General features: G+C 40.9%; 1 protein-coding gene across 3 annotated transcripts in view; it reads right to left on the bottom strand.

Annotated features, from left to right (window-relative positions):
- The window catches only part of LOC126246314 (probable E3 ubiquitin-protein ligase HERC4), a 248,291-nt gene that overhangs the window by 131,055 nt on the left and 102,222 nt on the right, over positions 1-15,014 (bottom strand). For all 3 annotated transcript variants that reach the window (XM_049948384.1, XM_049948386.1, XM_049948385.1), the window contains exon 11: positions 10,616-10,784. In XM_049948384.1, coding sequence (XP_049804341.1) covers positions 10,616-10,784 — 169 coding nt within the window. The remainder of the gene's footprint in view (positions 1-10,615; positions 10,785-15,014) is intronic.

Below are 15,014 nucleotides of genomic sequence, written 5' to 3'. Positions count from 1 at the left end.
TTCTCTATCTGTACCAATGTACAACACTGTTCATTGTCCAAGAGCCAGATGTTGTTGCAGAGTCCAGTAATTCCCACACAGACTTTTACTATGGTACAGGATATGGAGCGTATTCTCAGCATTGCAAGTGAGTCCCTTTTGTCATTTTCCTAATCTGATATTCCCTTTACTCTTCTTGGTTGGTTTGCAAATAGTCTTTCTACATCTACATCTACATCTACATTTATACTCTGCAAGCCACCCAACGGTGTGTGGCAGAGGGCACTTTACACGCCACTGTCATTACCTCCCTTTCCTGTTCCAGTCGCATATGGTTTGCGGGAAGAACGACTGCCGGAAAGCCTCCGTGCGCGCTCGAATCTCTCTAATTTTACATTAATGATGTCCTCGGGAGGTATAAGTAGGGGGAAGCAATATATTCAATACTTCATCCAGAAGTTCCTCTCGAAACCTGGACAGCAAGCTACATTGTGATGAACAGCACCTCTCTTGCAGAGTCTGCTACTTGAGTTTGCTAAACATCTCCGTAACACTATCACGCTTACCAAATAACCCTGCGACGAAACACGCAACTCTTCTTTGGACTTCTCTATCTCCTCTGTCGACCCAACCTGGTATGGATCCCACACTGATAGGCAATACCCAAGTACAGGCCTAACGAGTGTTTTGTAAGCTACCTCCTTTGTTGATGGTCTACATTTTCTAAGGACTCTCCAATGAATCTCCACCTGGCACCCGCCTTACCAACAATTAATTTTATATGATCATTCCACTTCAAATCGTTCCATATGCATACTCCCAGATATTAACTGCTACCAGTGTTTGTTCCACTATCATATCAGCATTCGCAATACATTACATTTGTCTATGTTAAGGGTCAGTTGCCACTCCCTGCACCAAGTGCCTATCTGCTGCAGATCTTCCTGCATTTCACTGCAATTTTCTAATGCCGCAACTTCTCTGTATACTACAGCATCATCCGCAAAAAGCCGCATGGAACTTCCGACACTATCTACTGGGTCATTTACATATATTTTGAAAAGCAATGGTCCCACAACACTCCCCTGTGGCACGCCAGAGGTTACTTTAACGTCTGTAGACGTCTCTCCACTGAGAACAACACGCTGTGTTCTGTTTGCTAAAAACTCTTCAATCCAGCCACACAGCTGGTCTGATATTGCGTAGGCTCTTACTTTGTTTATCACAGTGCAGAGCTGTATCGAACGCCTTCCAGAAGTCAAGGAAAATGGCATCTACCTGGGAGCCTGTATCTAATATTTTCTGGGTCTCACGAACAAATAAAGCGAGTTGGGTCTCACACAATCGCTTCCGGAATCCATGTTGATTCCTACAGAGTAGATTCTGGATTTCCAGAACTGACATGATACACAAGCAAAAAACATGTTCTAAACAGATCGATGTCAGAGATATAGGCCTATAGTTTTACGCATCTGCTCAATGGCCCTTCTTGAAAACTGGAGCTACCTGTGCTCTTTTCCAATGATTTGGAACCTTCCGTTCCTCTAGAGACTTGCGGTACACGGCTGTTAGAAGGGAGGCAAGTTCTTTTGCGTATTCTGTGTAGAATCGAACTGGTATCCCATCAGGTCCAGTGGACTTTCCTCTGTTGAGTGATTTCAGTTGCTTTTCTATTCCTTGGACATTTATTTCGATGTCAGCCATTTTTTTGCTCGTGCGTGGATTTAGAGAAGAAACTGCAGTGCGGTATTCCTCTGTGAAACAGCTTTGGAGAAAGGTGTTTAGTTTTTCAGCTTTACGCGTGTCATCCTCTGTTTCAATGCCATTATCATCCCAGAGTGTCTGGATATGCTGTTTCGATCCACTTACTGATTTAACGTAAGACCAGAACTTCCTAGGATTTTCTGTCAAGTCGGTACATAGAATTTTACTTTCGAATTCACTGAACGCTTCACACATAGCCCCCCTTATGCTAACTTTGACATCGTTTAGCTTCTGTTTGTCTGAGAGGTTTTGACTGCGTTTAAACTTGCAGTGAAGCTCCCTTTGCTTTCGCAGTAGTTTCCTAACTTTGTTTTTTGAACCACGGTGGGTTTTTCCTGTCCCTCAAAGTTTTACTTGGCACGTACTTGTCTAAAATGCATTTTACAATTGCCTTGAACTTTTTTCATAAACACTCAACATTGTCAGTGTCGGAACAGAAATTTTCGTTTTGATCTGTTTGGTAGTCTGAAATCTGCTCCAATTACTCTTGCTAACAGATAAACCTTCCTCCCTTTTTTTATATTCCTATTTACTTCCATATTCAGGGATGCTGCAATGGCCTTATGATCACTGATTCCCTGTTCTGCGCTTACAGAGTCAAAAAGTTCGGGTCTGTTTGTATCAGTAAGTCCAAGATGTCATCTCCACGAGTCGGTTCTCTGTTTAATTGCTCGAGGTAATTTTCGGATAGTGTACTCAGTATAATGTCACTCGATGCTCTGTCCCTACCACCCGTCCTAAACATCTGAGTGTCCCAGTCTATATCTGGTAAATTGAAATCTCCACCTAAGACTGTAACAAGCTGAGGAAATTTATGTGAAATGTATTCCAGATTTTCCCTCAGTTGTTCTGCCACTAATGCTGCTGAGTTGGGAGGTCAGTAAAAGGAGCCAATTATTAACCTAGCTCGGATGTTGAGTGCAACATCCACCCATAATAATTCACAGGAACTATCCACTTCTATTTCACTACAGGATAAACTACTACTAACAGTGACAAACATGCCACTACTGGTTGCATGCAATCTATCATTTCTAGACACTGTCTGTGCCTTTGTAAAAATTTCGGCAGAATTTATCTCTGGCTTCAGCCAGCTTTCCGTACCTATAACGATTTCAGCTTCGGTGCTTTCTAACAGCGCTTGAAGTTCCGGTACTTTACCAATGCAGCTTCGACAGTTTACAATTACAATATCGATTGCTGCTTGGTCCCCACATGTCCTGACTTTGCCCCGCACCCTTTGAGGCTGTTGCCCTTTCTGTACTTGCCTGAGGCCATCTAACCTAAAAAACCGCCCACTCCACGCCACACAACCCCTGCTACCCGTGTAGCCGCCTGCTGTGTGTAGTGGACTCCTGACCTATCCAGTGGAACCCGAAACCCCACCACCCTATGGCGCAAGTCAAGAAATCTGCAACCCACACGGTCGCAGAACCGTCTCAGCCTCTGATTCAGACCCTCCACTCGGCTCTGTACCAAAGGTCCGCAATCAGTCCTGTTGATGATGCTGCACATGGTGAGCTCTGCTTTCATCCCGCTAGCGAGACTGGCAGTCTTCGCCAAATCAGATAGCCACCGGAAGCCACAGAGTGTTTCCTCTGATCCATAGCGACACACATCACTGGCGCCGACATGACCGACCACCTGCAGATGGGTGCACCCTGTGCCCTTCATGGCATCCGGAAGGACCCTTTCCACATCTGGAATGACTCCCTCCGGTATGCACACGGAGTGCACACTGGTTTTCTTCCCCTCCCTTGCAGCCATATCCCTAAGGGACCCCATTACGTACCTGACATTGGAGCTCCCAACTACCAGTAAGCCCACCCTCTGCGAACGCCCGGATCTTGCAGACTGAGGGGCAACCTCTAGGACAAGAGAAGCAGCCATGTCTGGCTGAATATCAGTATCAGCCAGAGACAGAGCCTGAAACCAGTTAGACAAACTGGAGAGGCCTTCCGCTCAGCTCTCCGGAATGTCTTCCACCACCTGCCACACCTCAAGACGACCTCCCACTCTACCACGGGTGAGGGGTCAGCCTCAATGTGGGCAGTATCCCGGGCAGCCACAGCCATAGTCCGATCGGGGGATGCATCGGACGAGCTGGCTGTCCCCGACAAACCCCCGTCTGGACCCTCACAGTAATGCCTATTGGCAACAACCTCAAGCTGTGTGACCAAAGCCAACACTGCCTGAAGCTGGGAGTGAAGGGATGCCAATTCAGCCCGCATCTGAACACAGCAGTCGGAGTCCCTATCCATGCTAAATACTGTTGTGCAAAGAACGTGTGAACTAATCTACGGAGAGCACAAACAATTCAACACAAAATTTAAATGGTTATTAAAATACAAGACTGCCTAGTAAATGCAGTAATGCTGCTACTCGCACACTGCTGACACTGCTCGGTGGCAGAAGGCCATATTTGCACAATATATGACTGATTGTATCCATCACCTTGGGATATATGGCAGAAAGGCATATCCGCCATTTCTTCTTCTGACATGTCATTTCGCCAAGTGTTAGGTTTCGTGACACTTTGTTTGTAACTGGTGGAGTAAACACTGCTTATCAGAATGCTTTCCAGGCATTGCCTCTTGTGTCTGAGGTGCTGTGGTTTACATATTTGTCTTGTCAGTGACACAAATGTACTAACCATTCCTCTATTCTGGATCTGGCGAGGATTCAGCAGTTTGTGCAAGTATCAGTCCATGTGTGTCTACTTTACACACTGTGTCCCAGGTTCTGACAATTCCTCATAACCAGCACTTCTAAAATGAGTAACTGTTGGTCCTCTTCTACCTCCACGGTCAATTTTATGATGGCATAGAGACTGTTCAGACATCTTGAAAAGTCACCAATCTGTTTCTCACCATGACTCCACAACACAAAACTGTCAACATATCAGTACTACATCTTAGATTTACAATATGTCAAGTATAATGCCAGTCTTTCAAAATGCTCAGTGAGGAAATTGTTCACCAATGGACTAAGCAGACTATCCATGGCAGTGCTGTCCAGCTGTTCGTAAAAATCACCTTTCCACAAGATGTGGCTTGTGGTACGATAGGCATAAAAGAGCTTGCAGATATCATGTGGGAAAATGAAACTGATATGCTCCAGAGCACCTTTATAAATTTCCCTTCTTAAAGACAGGCTTGTCAGTCCAACATTTCAATAAAAGGTTGTGGAGCACTGGGAGCAGCAGTGTCAATTTGACAAATTTTGTGTGAATGTTGTCTTACAGGACATTTCCTGCATTTAAACAGTTCTCTGAAGCTGCTGCTTAGTAGGAATGGCATCCAGTTCATGGTAAGTTGTCAATTGAGTAATTTCACCTATTGCTTTTGGGCTGATGTGGGCCAGATGTTAGCATAGGCTGGAGTACGTTCCACCCATTTTTATAGTTATCCGTTACAATTCTGATGACTATTCCAGCCACCTCTTTAAGTGGTGGCTGTCTTCGTAGGGGTGTGCTCAGGGCCCTTTTGATATCTGAAAACACTCCATCAATGTTCCCAACACTAACACACTACTGTATACTTGCTCGAAGTTTCTACCAGTATGTGTTAATGCAGTCATGGATGATGCGCTGAACAATTGCCTTCTTCGCTTACAAGGTAACATTCCCAAGGGTAAATAAACAATCTTAGTGATACTTGGCAGGTGTGAAGAGGGAGCAAAAAAATGCAATAAGTACTTCTTTTTGTTTGTGCGCAAGTCTACTTTTAAGGAGAAAAACACACCCCGAAAGGTAATTTCGTATATTACATTTAGAGGGAATATCTCCATAATGATCATACATAAAAAAAAATTTCACTTCACATTTGATGTGTAATTAACGTTCTTGAAAACTATATATTCAACTTTTGTATTAATTTGAAAATTTTCAGAACACCGACCATCATTAATGAATTCTGAAAAATGAAAACCTTTGTTATAAGATTAATTAAAGAAGCTTTCAAGCCCCATACATCCATGTGCAATAAAGCTGATTTCTGAAGTAACATTTTTGGAAACTAAGCTGTATGCAAAGTGCTATTGGAGTAGTTTCAAATAACTAATTAAAATACCTAACCATTCATTATTAATCTAATTATTCATTTTACTTATGATTGGTTTTATGATTTAAATTGTAATTACAGTTAACAATTTTATTGTTTTTTAGTTTAAAATGTCATATACATGTATTTTGTTAGTTTAAAATAATAGGTAACACATTATTATGATACAAAAGCATTACAATAATGACATTCTGTAACAAAAAGCTTAAAACATAACTTTTTTTATAACATGCACATAAAATGAATGAAATTTCTTCATATACACTACTGACCATTAAAATTGCTACACCAAGAAGAAATGTAGATGATAAACAGGTATTCATTGGACAAATATATTATACTAGAACTGACGTGATTACATTTTCACGCAATTTGGGTGCATAGATCCTGAGAAATCAGTACCCAAAACAACCACCTCTGGCCATAATAACGGCCTTGATACGCCTGGGCATTGAGTAAAACAGAGCTTGGATGGCGTGTACAGGTACAGCTGCCCATGCAGCTTCAACATGATACCACAGTTCATCAAGAGTAGTGACTGGCGTATTGTGACGAGCCAGTTGCTCGGCCACCATTGACCAGACATTTTCAATTGGTAAGAGATCTGGAGAATGTGCTGGCCAGGGCAGCAGTTGAACATTTTCTGTATCCAGAAACGCCATACAGGACCTGCAACATGCGGTCGTACATTATCCTGATGAAATGTAGGGTTTCGCAGGGATCAAATGAAGGGTAGAGCTACGGGTCTTAACACATCTGAAATGCAACGTCCACTGTTCAAAGTGCCGTCAATGCGAATAAGAGGTGACCGAGACGAGTAACCAATGGCACCCCATACCATCACACTGGGTGATACGCCAGTATGGCGATGACAAATACACGCTTCCAATTTGCGTTCACAACGATGTCACCAAACATGGATGTGATCATCATGATGCTGTAAACAGTACCTGGATTCATCCGAAAAAATGATGTTTTGCCATTCGTGCACCCAGGTTCATCGTTGAGTACACCATCGCAGGCGCTCCTGTCTGTGATGCAGCGTCAAGGGTAACCGCAGCCATGGTCTCCGAGCTGATAGTTCATGCTGCAGCAAACGACGTCGAACTGTTCATGCAAATGGTTGTTGACTTGCAAACGTCCTCATCTATTGACTCAGGGATCGAGACGTGGCTGCACGATCCGTTACAGCCGCGCGGATAAGATGCCTGTCATCTCAACTACTAGTGATACGAGGCTGTTGGGATCCAGCATGGCGTTCCGTATTACCCTTCTGAACCCACCGATTCCATATTCTGCTAACAGTCATTGGATCTCGACCAACGTGAGCAGCAATGTCACGATACAATAAACCGCAATAGCGATACGCTACAATCCGACCTTTATCAAAGTACGCATTTCTCCTCCTTACACGAGGCACCACAACAACGTTTCACCAGGCAACACTGGTCAACTGCCGTTTGTGTATGACAAATCGGTTGGAAACTTTCCTCATGTCAGCACGTTGTAGGTGTCACCACCGGTGCCAACCTTGTGTGAATGCTCTGAAAAGCTAATCATTTGCATATCACAGCATCTTCTTCCCGTCTGTTAAATTTCGCGTCTGTAGCACGTCATCTTCATAGTGTAGCAATTTTAATGGCCGTAGTGTAATATATACAATGTACAACCCAAATTCAGCACAATTTCAAATTGGGTGATCCTCTAAATACCCTGATATGTATTAGGTATATTTGAGTACAGTAGTAAGTGTTGGTGAAGAGAACTGATTTTGGTCTAGTGACAGCAGCTTGAGTATATTGTTTCTCAAGTGGAGATTGACATAATAATTACTTAACACAACTAGATCTGGAAATAAGGTGACGAAGCTCTTCCAACTTCGAAAGCCGTATATGTCCCATGTCTCTAGCTGTCTGGTAAAGTGTGGCCTGCATGCCATTCCCCTCCAGCAAGCACTTCCCCATCCAAGTTTACTCACACCATGTCATCACGGCCACTCTGCAGCACATGGTGCACTTGTACATCAGCAGCCAGGAGGGCTGCCAGTACACAGCAATGATTGCACTTACATCCCAGGTGTCAGTTCTTTCCGGACTCTATCACCAAATATCTCTACTGTTGCAGGCTCCTTAGTTTTACAAAGACTGATTTGTTTCTGCTTGGTGTTTTATCAGAATGAATCATTCTGGGTGCAAGCCTCACTTCTGTCACTACTAGTATATAACCAGTGTCGCAGACAGGACTGTGGAAGGAGCGCATGAGGATAAAATGACTGAGAACCTTCCTCTTCCTAAAATAAGACCTCACTGATGCCAGTTAAATCTTTGCATAAAAATTTCTTAGTTCATTTGCGATGTCAAACTCGGATAAAATTCCACGATTTCAATGATATCCACCATCATCTTCACCAGGGACTAAAACTGACTGTCATGACTGGCAAAGTTCTGTCTTTCATAGCCATTGAATGGCATCCAATTGGTTGAACTACATCATGAAGGCATGTACAGAGGTGGTTCGCTTTACGTCCAGAGATTTTGCTTGTGCTCCTATCTGGCATTGCTTGCAGCACCTTCCATCGCATCAGGTGGTAAAAGTACTCCTCTGTGTTTTTTCCTTGTCAAGAGCACGCTTCCATGCACTGCTAAGTGCATAGCTTGTTTTCACATAGTAAGATTTCAACAGCTTCTCTGATCACAAAGTGCCAATAGTTCGAAGCATGGGCCAGTATTCTTGTTTTGTTCAAATGAGATCTTGTGCTTATTTAAGTCAAAGTCAGTGCTGATGCGCATTGGCTATCAGATGAAATCCAGATCAGGATTTGAGAATCTTCACTGCAAACCACTAGTTAAATCTTTGCATAAAAATTTCTTAGTTCATTTGCGATGTCAAACTCAGATAAATTATTTAACAAGTTGCATTCTGCCACTGTTGTTTTATGAAAGTGCCTGTATTTAAGGTGACATTGACACTCGATGCAATGATCGGCAACCATCCATATAGACTGGCCCACATAACTTTTGCCACACTCACATGGGATGTTATAAATTTCCAGCACTCTCAGGCAGAGATTATTTTTAACAGGTCACAATATTTCTTTAATTTTTCTGGGTGACTGGAAGACTGGTCTGATTCCTTCCCTGTTTAGGACTCTATCTACCTTGCTACATGTTGCACTCACATACTAAGGGTACATACACTTTTTCCATATTACTTAGCTCTGAAGAAGAATATAGTTCAAAAGCTTCATTTTTAAAAAATGGAGGGGAAAAACAGGGTTAAACTTTTATTTCTTTCCTTTCTAACATTTTCCATACTAACTCTTCCCTACACATTTCTGTTGTCTGCCTTTTTTCTTAGTTCTCTTCCTTACCTCCAGAGATTAAAAGTTAAGCAAAATATTCCATGTTGTTCTTAGTTTTATTGCAAGTAATGCCGTAATAAAATTTTTATTGCGTGCACCACCTGACACTTTAGTGTTAAATCTGAAAATTGCCTAATTTGACCAAAACTGGGAATAACAGTTGATAAAAGTGATCTAAACTCTTTTATTCATTAAATAATAAAACAGATCATTGACTTCCGCTGCAACAAAATGCTGTCTTCATGTAATATCATCCTCTCCACATTTAATGTGGCGTGGAATGCCTAATAAGTGAATGTATGAGAAAACATATATTTACATAAAAATTATGATATACTAAGCATGCTTCACAATCACTAATTTCACATGTAAAGACATTCACTCATGAGCAATTGGAGATACCAGCTGTATTGGGGAAAAAAGTGATATCTTCACAGCAAATGGAGTATTACAGACAGAACATGGGAGCTCAAATAATGAGACATTCCATCTTTAATGTTGTGTAGACAGTTGGCTCTTCATTCTAACAATGTGCTATGAGTAGCTTAATTCATGGAAAACCTTTGTCACCAGAATCAACTACTGTGGGCAACAATGTGTTGATGACACGGGTCATCGTAAACTATTGTAGTCTGTAAAAGCAGAAAAGCAAATCACAGAACAGAGCACTTGCTAATACAGTGCTGGGCAAAAACAACTGATGAGTAACTATCATTCACAATCAGCTATTGATTATGCAAGACAGAAGCCATCACCACATATATGTTCCTCTGCTCACCCCATCACAAGACATAAGAAATTATCAACAGCACAAAAACACTCGCATGGATGCTAGAAACATTGACAATGGTCACCAAGACTGCTAAGGTATGGCACATGTATGTATACAGAGACGGATACAGTATGAATTGGTCAAAACCACACTACATGATCCATCACACTTACTGCAGGTCACCATTCAAGCAGCCGGTCAAGGAATCCTCATGTCGGAGATGTTAATACAGGATAGAACGGAACCCTTGGTACACCTAACATTGTCTTTCTCCAGTGAATGACACATTAACTGTCTATTAACATGCCACCATTTGTTCACTTACAGCATTTGTAGGTAACCAGTAGATTCAGTAAGATCCACTGGTCCCATATTGTGTCCATACTCTAACAAAGGTGTTCATGTAGACCCCAGCCCCCACAGTCACCTGACCTCACTACTCCTAAGCACCCCCTGGTACCCATCAAGCTGGATGTGTGTACTTTAGACCTGGCTCTAAGCACAGAGTCGTTAGCAGCAGTTTAATGACCATGAATCTGGATGGCTCCTAACTGCTTCCTATGCCTTGTGAAAACAATGACTTGTGTTATATTCTATTAGCCAGGTATCTCTAATGCAGTTGATTATGGGTTAAGAGGTGTGAACAGATACATGATAAGTAAACAAAAAATTACTCACTAGTCTTTTTATTGACTGATTTTCAATTTTACTTAATAAAGTGAAGAATCTCTCAGCAACTGTCAAGTCAACACCATGGTGCCTTGAAGTACAGCAGTAGTGACCATCATCTTGTAAGAGAAAAGAACTATTGATGCAAGCCTGACTGCTGAACACAGTCTCAACATACCTGAAAATCAGAATCATATATTTGATGTTTCAGTTATTAGTATTTCAAAAGGCAGACTGCTGAACACAGTCTCAACATACCTGAAAATCAGAATAATATATTTGATGTTTCAGTTATTAGTATTTCAAAAGGCAAGATCACACTACAATTAGAAATGCAAATATGAAAACATGTACTCCTCTACTACACATTTCAACCATGTGCATATCATAGTGCATTTCTTTAGTATTAACAGATACTTGCATGTAAAAACAATTTCTTGTTTCAGAAAATTATATGGGGAAATAGGTATCTTCAGCCACGAATTCACAGGTTTTACACTGGGTGGGGGAGGAAGAGGAGACTCAAGCAGTATTAATGTACTTGGAGATTCACTGGCAGGGAAAACAAAATACTGTAGTTCAAACAATGGAAACTCCAGGTCGGAATATCATCATATTAGGGACTGCTATTCACCATAAAGATGACCCACTGAGTTGCAAACAGGCACAATGAAAAGACTGTTAAGCATTATAGCTTTTGGCCAAAGCACTCTAGTCGAAGCTGCCAGTGGTAGCAGGTGTGTGTGTGTGTGTGGGGGGGGGGGGGGGGGGGGCGCACGCGCACTTTGCTGAAGAAAGTTTTGGACAAATGTTGTAATATGTTATAGCCTTTTCATTATGTGTGTCTGCAACTCAATGGGTCATCTTTATGCTGAGCAGCAATCTATCCTTTTCCAGATACTGTGTTCATTTCCAAATACATCACACTTTTTTTTAATTTCATTATATTATATTATTACCACCCCCTTTTTCGTACAAGTAGATTATAATACTTGAAAAGCATGCAAGAATTATAAGAATCAAAATTAAAACATTTTCTAATGAATGTCTATATACCATTGTAAACTTAATTTCTAATGAAATGACTCCAAAAATGAGATTCTCTCAAAGTAAAAAAAAGTTACTGGCTGTACTTTCTGAAATTCTTTGGTACTTACAGTGTGTAATTACACAGTTATGATTGTGTTTTAGAGTGAGATCACTCAATTTATGCTGTGATGGTTAGCTTAGCTCTAAATGGTGTACTGTGCTAAGTCTAATAGTCAAGTTTTGAGAAGAGAAAGGGAATACTTGAGCATGACTTCCACTTTAATTTTTAGCTAGATTAAAGTCATTCAAGAGAAATTATGGGCCAAGAGTAGTAGGAAAGAAAAGAAGCTTGCCTTACAAGATGAGTCACCTCTCACCATATGCAACACAACAACCACTGCTTGCTGGGAAAGAAGACACAAATTGTGAACTGCTGTGAGAATTCTGAACTGAAGAATAAGAACCATATTTTTAATCAACTAATTAAATACTTTAAGAATATTGACAACTAATACATTGCAATCACTATTTAGTGGCATAAATATGTTTTATTATGACCAACATTCACTGCTAGGTGAAATACATTAGTTCACTGTGCCAAGAAGTCTTTCTTTGGTAACAGTTTCTCTAAAAAATATAGACGAGCAGTTAATTCCAACATTCACAAGTTCTTATCCGTACCCGCTTTTTTGTTTCTTAACATTCGCGTAATGAGAGCAAAGTTAGACTTTTCACTTTTCGCTTCTCAAGTCTTGATAGTAAGACTTATTACACTATCCCCTTTAGAGCTAACAAAAACACCGCAGCACAGATAGAGGGACCTCACTCTACAAGCCTGTCATACTTGTGTAATTACATCCTGTAAATTCTTTCAGGCTGTTATGATCAAAGTTCCTGATCATGTGTGTTGTGGTCTATTTTGCAAGTATCAACCAACTTTTTCCTACTTAAGGCTGACTACAGGTATGTTTATGCTGCTAACTCACTACTCAAATTGGCGGCATGGCACAGCAATGATTAAACAAGCCTTCTGAGTCTTATTTCACATTAAGCTTGCGGTATTGCTGCTCACCACACTGCTCACTACAGTCCTTGTCAGGTGATCTTAAGCTGGTTTGTGTTTTGAGCCCCAATCCTCAAATTTCAAGTGTGACTGGCTGCTTCAGTAACTCTAGTGGTGCTATTGTTTACAGAGTTGTTCCTCATTTATGCAGTTTCTTGGACACCATACATCTATGTCAACATCCACACACTGTAAATTACTGAATTACATCGCAGACAGTACTTACCACTGTCTCACGTATTAGGTTTTTTTTTCTCAGTTGCAGACATTTATGCAGCATCTACTCTCATCTTAATCAGCCACTTAATGGAAATCATTTAGTTCCAATACGATGGATGTAGAGGAGTTATGAGCAAAGTTTAACCTGACTATAAATCACACTCTGGATGAGTACTGCATGTGTCGAGTACTTGTATTATGGATGGAAAAGACCCATGTGGTTTAACAACTAAATTTGGAAAATGCTGATGAAACACAGATTGTGGCACTGTTGGCACAAAACTGAACATGGAAATGTCAATAAGTTTAAGTTAGTAGAAACTTGCCCATCTACATAAAGACTGATGCGTGAAGCACACATAACTTCCACCGTCATGTTAGCAAAAGGTGTTGGCAAGAACACATGAAAATTCTGGTCCTACATAAAATCACTGAGTGGGTTGAAGGCTTCTATCCAGCCAATCCTTGACCAGACTGATGTGACAATACAAGACAGTAAAGGAGATAAAATTATTCACACAGGAGGATGATACAGACAAATAATGGTTTGACTATTGCACAGACTCCCATACGGAAGGCATAGAAATAGGGATCCCTAGTGTTGAGAAGCAACTGAAAAGTGTTGACAATAAAGAAAAAGTGACAAGGTCTGGATGGAATCCCAATTCAGCTTTACAGAGTGTAATCTCTGACACTGGTCCCTTGCTTAACTTGTGTTTATCGAGAAATTTCTTGCACAATGCATAGTTCTATGCAACTGGAAAAAAGCGCAGATGACTCCTGTTACAAGCAGGTTAAAAGAATGCATCAGCAAAATACAGACCAATATCCTTAACATCAGCTTCCTGTAGAATGCTTGAGCATAGTCTAAGTTTAAATGTAATACATTTCCTTTCGGCAGTATACCTTCTGTCCTCAAATCAGCACAGATTTAGAAAGCAGCGAAAGTGCAACACTCAGCTTGCCCTTTCCTCACACATCATCCTGTGAGCAATAGATGAAAAGCAAAGAGCCAGATTCCATATCCCTGGATTTCCAGTAAGTGTTTGACACAGTGCCCCAACACAGACTGGTAACGAAGGTCTGAGTGTGTGGAATAAGTTCCCGGATATGCAAGTGGCTCGAGAACTTCTTACACAATAGAAAACAATGCATTGTTCTGGATGGGGAGTGTTTGTCAGAGAAAATGTTATCATCAGTGGTGCCCCAAGGAAGTGTGATAGGATCACTCTTGTTCTCTATATAAATAAATGATCTGATGGATAGTGTGAGCAGCAATGTGCAAATGTTTGCTGATGCAGTAAGCTTACATGATGACTTAGACAGAATTTCTATTTGTTGTGATGAATGGCAGCTTGCTCCAACGTAGAAAAAACATAAGTTAATGCAAATAAGCAGGGAAAACAATCCCGTAATGTTTGAATACAGTATTAGTTGTGTGCTGCTCGACACAGTCATATTGATTAACTGTCTAGGCAAAACGTTGCAAAATGACCAAAATGGAACAATCAAATAAGGTCAGCAATGCAGAAGGCGAATGGTTAACCTCAGTTTAGTGGGAGAATTGTAGTAAAGTGTAGTTCACCTGTAAAGGAGATCATGTACGGAATGCTACTGTGACCCATTCTTGATTACTGCTTGAGTGTTTGGGATCATCAATAGGTTTGATTAAAGCAGTGGTTCCCAAAACTTCTGAGACCACTTCCCCTGAAAAAGATCATACAGAAACCAATTACCCCACCCCCCAACAGAGATTAACATCTAATTTAAGTTTACAATGGGGAAAAAAATTGTTTGAATATCTTTACATTCAAAATTATAGGGAAACACACAATACTTCACTAGCATTCAAAAACAACTCTCACATGTTTTTGTAGGTGTTACATTAAACCAAGAAATAATAATAGCCAACAAAATAGTTGGTACTGCATATTTTTAATTTTTTTTTTCATTGTATTCGGTCCCAATTGATGCACATCATTAATTGTGTTCAACGTTAAATTTGTTTTTTACTTTTGTTTTCACTGTCACCATAGTTACAAATCCATTTTTACACCTAGAACTTGTTGGTTGGTTGGTTGGTTGGTTTGTGGGATT

This window comes from Schistocerca nitens, chromosome 1 (assembly GCF_023898315.1).
Source record: "Schistocerca nitens isolate TAMUIC-IGC-003100 chromosome 1, iqSchNite1.1, whole genome shotgun sequence".
In the NCBI taxonomy this organism is placed as follows: Eukaryota; Metazoa; Arthropoda; class Insecta; order Orthoptera; family Acrididae; genus Schistocerca; species Schistocerca nitens.
Note: the sequence above shows the minus strand (reverse complement) of the source record. Positions and strands in the feature narration are given on the sequence as shown.